At 47.4% G+C, this 10,564-nt stretch overlaps 1 protein-coding gene across 2 annotated transcripts; it reads left to right on the forward strand.

Moving 5' to 3' along the window:
• The first annotated feature begins 3,130 nt into the window (after nucleotides 1-3,130).
• Nucleotides 3,131-6,055, forward strand: Fam170b (family with sequence similarity 170 member B). 2 transcript variants are annotated; one of them, XM_059274545.1, is made up of 2 exons: nucleotides 3,131-3,372; nucleotides 4,557-6,055. In XM_059274545.1, exons 1-2 carry the CDS (start codon nucleotides 3,258-3,260, stop codon nucleotides 5,591-5,593), a joined length of 1,152 nt encoding a protein of 383 aa, XP_059130528.1. In that variant the 5' UTR covers nucleotides 3,131-3,257; the 3' UTR covers nucleotides 5,594-6,055. The 2 variants fall into 2 exon arrangements, with proteins under 2 accessions (XP_059130528.1, XP_059130527.1); XM_059274544.1 differs by having other exon boundaries at nucleotides 3,133-3,395.
• Nucleotides 6,056-10,564: the final 4,509 nt, after the last annotated feature.

The following is a 10,564-nucleotide window of genomic DNA, read 5'->3' on the forward strand; positions in this document are numbered from 1 at the left end:
ACATTTGATTGCTAGTAAGAGAGGGTCTCATTATGGAGTGGTGTTACATCGTCTGGTTGCACTGTGATTTATTTGACCATTTCTTTCTTTTGCTGGCTTTCTGGATGTTTCCTGCTTTTTTTTTTTTCTTTCTATCACTAGCCAAATCTGAAATCAGTATTTCTCATGTGTGCTATTTTACATAATGCAGATGTGGTCCTAGGAAAGAGATGATGGTAGTGTGTACAGTGTGGAGCGTGCCCACTGACATGATGGTAGCATGTACAGTGTGGAGCATGTCCACTGACATGATGGTAGCATGTACAGTGTTGAAGCGTGCCCACTGACATGATGGTAGCATGTACAGTGTTGGAGCGTACCCACTGACATGATGGTAACGTGTAGAGTACAGAGCATGCCCACTGACATGATGGTAGCATGTACAGTGTGGAGCATGTCCACCGACATGATGGTAACATGTACAGTGTGGAGCATACTCACTGACATGATGGTAGCATGTACAATGTGGAGCATGCTCACTGACATGACGGTCTTGTGTACAGTGTGGAGCATGCCCACTGACATGATGATAGCGTGTACAGTGTGGAGCATCCCATGGAGAGCTGTGACGGGTGAAATGTGAAGTTTCTGTGTTAGTGGAGGTGACTGCTCCCCCATCTTCACCAGCCCTTGCTATCCTCAGTCTTTCTCACTTTGTCTCTTCTCAGCGGAGACTGACGCAGTGGGCAAGTGAGCGGCTCTTAAGCGGCTGATGATGGCTGGATGGAATGGCTTCTCACACATCTCAGCTTTCTGTTTCATTCTGGGGGGCAATGCCTGTTAATTTCCTTTACCTTTTCGTTTCATTTCGCTAAGGCATAGAGAAATGCAACAACAACTTGAAATGTCGTTTTTTGCATATTTTTTTTGAGATAGGATCCCAGGTTAGTCTTCAATTTCTGACTTTACTAACTCTCTCTCTCTCTCAAATGCTGGCACTCTAGTAGAGAACACTTACCACTGTGACCAGTAAGAGATTCGCTGAACACTGATGTGGTAAGACAAAGATGACAAGCAGTCATGGAGATGCTCAGTGGGTAAAGGCAACAGCTACCAAGCCTGACAACCGGAGTTCGATCCCTGGGACCCACCAGGCCGAAGGAGAGAACTGATTTCTGTAAGTTGTCCCCCGACTTCCACACACCTGCCGTGACACATGTGTACCCCCTTTCCCTGCTCCCCACTCGCAGCACAAAATAAATAAACAAAATGTAATAAAAATCTAAAATAAAAAAGACCCATAGTGCTTGTGTGAGCAGATACTGCTTAGTAAAGCCACCCTAAAATTACATATAAATTATTTTCTCTCTACACACTTACTGTTCAAACATAACTTCTGAGCTGTATGAAGAATATTCTAGTTGTTCCACATGAGGGGGGACCTAAGTTCATCTTTTTCTAGTACTGAATACAAATTTTCAGAATCATTTAATGGTCCAGTAATCTTTCCCACCAGACAGTTGTTACTTGCGTTATCACTTAAACGTTCTTACTGCCCATCGATCCAAATGTTGTGGGGTATCCTTTGTTTCTCAGAAGGCATGCCTTTGTTTATGCGGAAAGAAGGGGCTTGCAGTTTCCTCTTTCAACCGTGAACTTGCTGCAGGTGTGACTTCCTGGCTCAGGAGGAGTTTGCCAGGATGCTGGATGTGTGTGGGTGATGTTAGGGTTGCTTTGGGAATATTGGGATTCTCATAAATCCATCACCTTTTATAACTGCTGAGAATCTAGAACTCAAAGGACTGAAGCTGGTGGACCAGAAGTGTATGCAAATGCGAGGCTTGCTGGAGGAGGGGGCAGCGGCGGGCAGGACTTGGGCTAGGCTGATGGTATAAGTGGAGATTCCCTAAGTCTTTATGTGAGAAGAACCAGCCTGTCTGGGAGCTTCAGGGCTTTGGGGTATAGAGAGCAGGCAGCTGTAGGAGGTAGGTTATGGCCTAGTCAGCTCAACGTAGTCATTGTTCAGTCACTAATTCGGCAAGTACTTCTGTGGCACTTGTTAGTGTGTTGGACGGTGCTTAAGTATGAGCCATATAATGAGAAAGATGAAAGACATCTCTCCTCAGAGTTTGCATTTGAAGAGAGGCTGGATCTGGTGTGGTAGCAATCCCACCACTCAGGACATGAAGGTGGCAGGATGGGTAGTTTGAGGCCAACGTGGGCTAGTTCAGGGTTGACTTCAGCTACATCGGGGGGGGGGGGGGGGATCCTGTCTTCAAAAACAAACAGGAAAGATAATTGTGTGTGTGTATGTGTGGCTCATGTCATCAAGAAAAACAAAGATCTTAGGACCTGGGACAGAAAGGAGTGACAAGGTCAAGAACCCTGAGCCCAGGAGAGGAGGCTTCCAGCGTGTGTGGGCAGCCAAGAGGAGGTGAAGCTATAGGAAGTGGGCAAGGTGTGCAGAAAGGGACAGCACAGCACAGAGTGCTGGGGAACCTAAACTGGCCAGGTGGGCGCTTTAGAGACAAGCTTCTGACAAACTGTTTCAGTGAGGTGAGGTTAGGCCATGCTGATGTGAGGTGATGGCTGTCCATTTGTGAGCATATCTATGATCCCGTTCATATGGTGTGAGATCATGTGCATGGATGTGTGTCTATGTGCCTCATATGCCTATGTGTATGTCTGTCTGTGTGTATGCTGTAAACACATACTAATGTGCTGTGTCTGTGTGGACGTTCACATTTATGTGTGTAAGAACCTATGTAACTGAATTTTTTTTTTTCATTTTATGTGTGTAGATGTTTTGCCTGCCTCTGTCGCTGCACTTTATGAGTGCAATACCCACAGAGGCCAGAAGGCGGCATTGGATTTCCTGGGGCTGGAATTACAGATGGTGTCATGTGGGAATGAAATCTGTGTGCTCTGGAAGTATAGCCTGGGCTATTAATCCCTGAGCCACCTCCCCAATCCCTGTGCTTGGCTCTTTGTGTTTGTACACATGCCTGAGAGCATGTGCCTGTGTTTGTGTTCCGGAGAACACACCAGGCAGAGAAGATCACAGAGGGAGATGAGCTCACACTGGGGCACTTTCCTGGTAACCTGGCAGGGACTTCCCCCTTGCCAAGGGTCACAGAACAGACCCGTGTCACTGATGACATCACAGAATAAAGCCAGGCTCCTAGTGATCATGTGGCCACTCAGGCTGGGGCTGGCTGGAGGGCTTCAGCACAGCCCACACCAGCTCTCACCTAGATTCTGGGTGCTGGTTTGAAGTCATGAAACGCCATCTCAAGGAGAGCAGGAGAGAACAGTCACCAATCAGTGGGACCACTATCAGCATGGCCAGCCCAGAGTCCACAGAGGAGAGCGCGGAAGTGTGCTGGCCAGGTGGCCAATAGATGGAGAAGGGACAGGTTGGTCTCTGATGCTGTTATCAAAGGGGTGTGTGGCTCATACAAAGCAGATAGGGGATGGGCTATGAAGAAAGTAATCTTCAGGGGAAGCTGGTACTTCCTAGTCTGTTGTGCACCTATGGGAGCTATTTCAGAAGATATGTAGAGGTGAATGTAACTGTTCACTTTTAGGTATTAATTTTAATGTGTTTGAAAAAAAATTACATCAAAATCCTGTAAGCCCTGTAGTAATGTGAACATTCCTTTATAGTGAATACGAGCTAATCTAGAATGCCAACGCAGTGGACACCAGGTTGTGTCTTCAGGCAGCACTTTAGGATAAGATCTGCTCTTGGAGCCAAGAGGCTCTGCCAGGCATGCATGTCCTCTTGGCCTCCATTTCCTTATCTGCTAGATAAAAATCCAAAGAGTGGAATTCCGTAGGCTTGTTTTGAGTCTTAAAGGCATCGAGGCCTGGCATGCGCTTCGATGGTGACAGGGACATAGTGTGTGTCCACAGAGTGGGTGAGAGGTCCCTGGGTAAGACAGAGCTAGGTCACAGAGAAACGGAAGCTGGGACAGATGCTCGGCGGAAGCACAGCTCCATTCTTGACTTTCAAGTGGGTATTATTGACCTGGTGTGTCTGCACACATGATGTGTACCGTGGAAAGAACGGTGACACCGGTCATGTGAGTGGGAGCCACAGCCAAAGCACAAGAGACTGTCATGACCCCAAAAGCTCCCTAAGGCACCTTTATGTCCTGTGCGCCCCTCCCGTTGTTGGTGATTGTTCTGTCTCTATAAGATTTGCTTTTTCTAGAATGTCTTCTAAGTGGAATTGTGGTAGCTTTTTTCACTTAGCAGCTGCATTATCTTTCGTGTCTATTCTGAACACATTCCCGGTTCATTTATTTTATCCATGAATACAACTGCATCCTGTGGTTGTACCACAATCTACTTTTCAGTCAACCAGGTGTTGGCCTTTTACACATCAGTTGATAAAATTCGCACACTCTTTTATCCTTATCTCCTCATGAGATAACATTATGGTCATCTCTGATGAATAGCAGGCGCCTTCCCCAAAGCCACCAGAGTCTGCATGATTCTGTTGGTGGCTTCTCAGGCAAGCTATGTGTGGAGCCTTCTGAAAGCCCTGATAAGACTGTCCTTCCACTTCTCAGGGACCATGAGGAGGAATGAGTCATCTCCACGGCCAGGGCCTGCCTTCCTCCCAGAGGACATCTACTTGGCAGCCCGGGCACACGCAGTGCTGGGCTGGAGCAGCTCCCCGTCATCCCAGTCGTCCTCAGAGTACCAGTCCTATTCTCCGTACCAGTCCTGGACCTCCAGCAGGTTCGATGAGCAGCAGGATGCCCCACCCGAGAGCGTGTGTGCCCTGTACACCCACGTGCAGACCGTGCGCGGTGTGGCAGTGGCTTGGGAGACGGACGATGGCTTCGAGCCAGTCACCAGGAAGCCCCTCATCCGGGAGGCCGAGTTCATCAAGCGACAGCGGCGCAAAGGCTCCTCCTTCGAGATGGCCTCCAATACAGACCTGCACTGGGAGCTGGAAGCCTGCAAGCACCACTGCCCGCAGGTTGAGGACACTGTGGACTGCTGCTTGGAGGAGCTGCGAGCACCACCAGACTGGCTGGTCACCACCAACCATGGCCTTCGCTGCGTGGCCTGCTGCAGAGTCTTCCCCACACTGGAGGCGCTGCTGGAACACGCCCAGCATGGCATCCGAGAGGGCTTCAGCTGCCAGATATTCTTCGAGGAGATGCTGGAAAGGAGACGGGCCCGGGAACAAAGGCGGGACCAACAGCCTGTAGAGGAGGAGGAGAGCTCTTCTGACAGTAGTGAATGTTTCAAGCCCACCACGAAGATGCTTCCGAAACAGCAGCAGGAGCAGCAGCAGCAGGAGCAGCAGGAGCAGCAGGAGCAGGAGCAGCAGGAGCAGCAGGAGCAGAAGGAGCAGCCGCCGCCGCCGCCGCCGCCGCCGCCGCCGCCGCCGCCGCCACAACCACAGCTGCAGCAGCCGCAGCAGGAGCCAGAGCAGCAGAAGCCAGAGCAGCAGCCACAGCAGCAGAAGCCACAGCAGCAGCCACAGCACAAGCCACAGCAGCAGCCACAGCAGCAGAAGCCACAGAAGCAGCCACAGCTGCAGAAGCAGCAACAGCAGCAAAAACAACATCCACAGCATCCACGTGGGAAGTAGAGATTGGAGGTGAGGTGCTCACCCTCCCTCCAGCATCATGGGTTGCTGCTCCTTTTCCAGCCAGCAGGACCAGAGCCACCAGAGCACGGGGAGAGGACCAAGGTGGTGGGGGAAGAAAGCCATCCATGTGGCATGTGGAACAGTAAGGTGGGAGGCGAAGGAGCCTTTCCCCAAGGTGCAGCTTTCCATCAGAGTCCATTTCAAAACCTGAATTCAAAGAAGAGGGCTTCAAGAGTTCCTGATGGTGGATACAAAATAAGAAACATGCAAGCAGGTGGCCACAGGGATTTGCGTTTTTGCTGAAGGATCAGGAGCAGTCCATATCTGCTGTTCAAGCACTCGTGACTCACAGAGAGCCAACTGCAAATGAAGCTTTGGCCCTATTTTTTTCATTGTTAGGCATCTGTCATATGCCCCAATTCTATGTCTTATGTTATTGGGATTAAACTTGAATAAGACAAAGTGGTACAAAGTGTCTGAGTGAACCATGCGAACAGGTTGGGCACATAAATGGCTGTTGTGTAGATGACCAATTAACAGATGTGGAGAGACATGCAGCTTTGTAGAAAATGGTGTTTGGGTCCTTTTGACCAGTCAGTTCAAATTCTTGGTCTGCACCCTCCTAACCAGTACAAAAGCTACAGTCTGAAAACAAAGACACCAGTCAGGACCACTGGGATAGGTATGTGACTGATGCAGCCCGTGTAGGTTGAATAACCCTTATTTAAAACGCTTGGAGTACAAGCATTTCACAAATTTCCAGAAGTGGGACTGTTTGCATATACTTAATGAAATATCTTGGGAATGGGACCCAAGTGTAAATAAAATCAATCTGTCTCATAAACACCATATACATGTATCCAGAAAGGAGTTTATTTAGCATCTGTACGGCCCCTGCTTTTCACTGGGCTCAATCACATGGGGTCAAGTGTGAAGTTTTCCACTTGTGACATCATGTCGGTGCTCAGAAAGTTTCAGACTGGGGAGCAGCTCACAGTTTGGATTTTGGTTTCTGGGGTTGGGGATGCTCAGTCTGTACGCAAGCAACATGATGCCTAGACAAAGTCAATTGCAAAGCAAAGGGTTAACCTCGATCAAGAAAGTCCAAGGACCCAAGAGGAGGGGCCCTAAGACAAACTGGTTGATCAGAAAGTGCTCATACATAGTATAAGTCAGGCAGAATACTATGCAGGAGGGTTTCACAAAGACAACATTGCAGACACTGTGCACTAAATGGTTCTTCGTGGAGGCCAGAAGTATTCCTTCCCATGACAATCAAAGTATACCCAGGGAGTAACTGCCATAGAGGTGAGATTGCCCCAGGTCAAGAACCCATGGGCTAGGCAAAATGAGGACCTTGGGAGAGAGAATGACTGAGGGTCATTCTCCAGCTGCAAGGCTGGAGGTATTGCTCCCCATACTTTGAGTGAAGCCTTAACACCTACCATGTGGCAGGCGCCGACCAGGCACAGGAGCAAGAAGAGGATAAAATAATGAAAACAGCTATAGGTGCTGTTTGGGAGACCGTGTGGCCAGTGAGGGTGAACTGATTAGGAAGAACTGCAAAGGTGCTTTTCCCTGACCTGAAGGGCCCTGCAGAGCTCGCCCGGGGCACTTTTCATCAGCCTACCCGCTTTATTTGCTATGCTCTAGCCGAACCGGCCTTTCTTAAAGCGTCTAAGACTGCAAACCTCACAGCCTTGGCACGTGTACTCGAGTGGGATGTAGTTGCCTCCCTGTCTTCTGGCCGACAGGTTGCTCTTTGGAATTTTCTGAACCATGTCCCCTTAGCTCATTCCTCATTCTATGCGCTGGTTTAGGAAGATGGATGTGACAGGATCAGGAACACATGTTTAAAAGCACAGTGTGGAGTGTAAGAATTGGGATAGTAGCAAAAGGAGAGAATGAGAGGCGGGAAGATTTGTAGCCTAGTGCAGGAATCTCGGCCAAGAATAATGGTGATTTGGATGGGACAAGAGGGATGAGTTCATTCAAGACCTATTTGGGGAATCAAGTAAAGGACTTGGAGATAAAAGGGCATGCCAAGGTGGAGTCTTCAGCTGATAGCAGGACTTATATAATGTTAGCTGACTGATAGAGGAGACTTTGGTGGAAGACTGAAGTGTGTCTATGTGGACATGTATGAACATGTGTGTGAGCGTGTTTGTGAGCATGCTATATGTGCCTTACATGATTGTGTCTGTGTGTGAGTGTGTTCTCCATGTGGACATAGTTCTGAGATAGTGGTCAGTTGGGACATGTGAATTCTAAATGCCAACGGCAAGTTCAAGTAGAGAGGTTGACTGTGAAGCGGTTTCTGAGTTAGACACAGAACAGCAGGCAAGTCTGAGTTGGAACTGTAACTGAGGATGCTAACTATTCCAGCAGTGGACAGATGAGACTCTAGGGAGCAGGAGTGAGGCTGGGGAGATGGCTAACTCTTGAAAAGCTAGGCTTGCAACCCAAAGGTCAAGAAATGGGGTGGGGTACTTCATAGGATTTTTTTTTTTCCTGAGCCAACTGATTCAACGAAATGTGGTCTTCAGGAGTGGTAAGCAGGGTCAGCTGCTGAGGCAGTTGAGTGAGCCAAGGACAAAGCTGTTTTATTTCCTCTGGGCTTTATGAAGCAGGCTCAGTGGCTGAGAAGAGCAGGCATCAGATGCGCACTGGTCAGGTGTAGACATAAGACAAATCTTTTTAGGAACCAGAAGGGAACTGGGAACAGAAACAAGTGTATATGCTAATAAAAACAACCCAGGAGAAGGGGAAAGGGAGAAATATGAGAAAAAGCCAGGGAAATCCAGGACCCTGGCAGGGAGGGATGAAAAGAAAGGAAAAATTAACCTGGAAGTAATCAGTTTTGGGTTCTGCTGCCGGGGGGTGGTAGTTAGGTCAAGTAGGGCTTGAGAGTGCAAATCACGGAACCTGAATTCCATATCAATTGGCCATATCAAGGAGCTCTTGACTGTTAAGCAAATGAGACTGCATTTGTGAAAAACCCTGGTGAAGATGGTGAAGGATGGAGAAGAGCTGTGGACAAATTTCTAAACAGTCTTATTAAATAAGAAACACAGAGCCAAATACAGAGGTAAATAGCCAAAGAGATTAGAGCAAGAGCCGCCTAGCATGACTTCCTCATCACTGCCTGTCTATACAGACCTCCTGGTCTCTGTGGTTGGTACAGGGATTAAAGGTTTGTGTCACCACACTTGGCTGTGTCCTTGACCACACAGAGACTCTGCCTGCCATGTGATCAGATTAAGGGTGTGTGCTACCATTGCCTGACTGCTGTTCCTGGCTCGCTATAACCTCTGATCTCCAGGCAAACTTTATTTATTAACATACAAATAAAATCACATTTCAGCACAATTGAAATATCACCACAAAGAGCAGTATGGCTAGGATCAAGGGATCCAGGTGATCTGGCAGCTGGAGGAATTCAAGGGAAATCCAGAGGACTGTAACTATGGAGTCTGGCTAGTATTCACTGAGGGAGGTGACCTGGGATTTTCCCTGGGAGTGTGGTGGTGAATGTTAGAACTAAAAGAATGGAGTGGGGGTTGAGGAAAGAAAGAGGAGGAGATTAATTAGGATGCTGAATGGTCAGACTGAGAAGCACCTAAAAGGGGGCTGGTTTGAAAGGTACAGAATGGGGAAGAGTGGTACTTAAGAATGGAGATGATTTGTGATCACCTACACGTGTATGGTTAACTGAGACCATGATGTGCCCCATGGGCCTCATGTAGGATGTGTTCCCTCTGTTAGTTCCAGAGACTCCGCTATGAAGACCTAATCGGTTTTAAAAGGCTGTCTGAGTATACTTTGAAAGATGCTAGAGAATCTATATTGTCTGAGTCATAGAAAAGCTATTTCTGAGGGACTCAGTCAGCTGAATGGGCAGGTAGAATCCAAGGACAATCTAAGGAAAGAGGAGACTGCTGAGTCAAAAAAAAAAAAAACACTAGTGAGAAGGGGGATATTTTTATGTCAAATTCAGTGGGTGAAGAAACTAAGATCAGACATAGTAGTTCAAGTCTAGAGTGTCAACATTTAAAAGACATGTTTACATATGCTTAACCCTGATATTCTAAAGACTTTGCATTGTTTTAATTGCCTTATTCATGTTAGACCACGTGCATTCTCTACAACCCCACAAAATGTAGCTCCCAGCCTTATCTCTTTTTTGTTGGTGAGTGATCCAAGACTTCATCAAGGTCACATGGCTATGCATGGCCGAGTAAGGCTTCACCTACAGCAGCTTGGCTCCAAACCGTACTGTAATCATGACACTGAGACTCCAGCTTGGATGGGGAGACAGATGAAGGTGTCTAGGAAAGCATATATGTTCACCCTCACAGGCTGTGTTGGCTTTAGATTAAAGAGCAGCAGCCAGATAACAGAGAAGAGATGAAGGGAATGTGGGATGAATAAAGGATGGTGGGTGACATGGATGGGGGAGAGGATAAAAATGATGCTCTGCACTGTGACTGGCTCCTACAGATCACTTTGCAGAGCTCTGGGACCTCCACATAAGACTAGAACCAGAGTGTGAAAAACCCTTCTAGAATCACTTTAAACTCTTTATTTTCCCAAATCATAGGGGGAAAATAGAACTTACATAAAGCTGATAACAAGGCCTGGCAAGGATGGCACTAAAAATCAAATGATGTATTAATCTCATACACACACATGACCATCAAATTTAACCAAGTATAAAAGGTATAATTCACCTTGACTTTCAGGTTATCCCTTGACTAAAGATAGTTAAAAAAATTATTACATTTGGCAATAATTAGTATTAAAAGAACAATCATGAGTCTCTCAATAAATATGAAGAGGACATGATAGGTAACTCTCTTGAGTCCACGCCCACTCTGGGACATGCTCTACTGTGCACTTACATGTCCCCCTTTCTCATAATGCCTGTGCTTAAATCTATATTAAAACTCTTTCCTACTAAACTCCAGCCTT

Source organism: Peromyscus eremicus, chromosome 9 (genome assembly GCF_949786415.1).
Source record: "Peromyscus eremicus chromosome 9, PerEre_H2_v1, whole genome shotgun sequence".
Classification (NCBI taxonomy): domain Eukaryota; kingdom Metazoa; phylum Chordata; class Mammalia; order Rodentia; family Cricetidae; genus Peromyscus; species Peromyscus eremicus.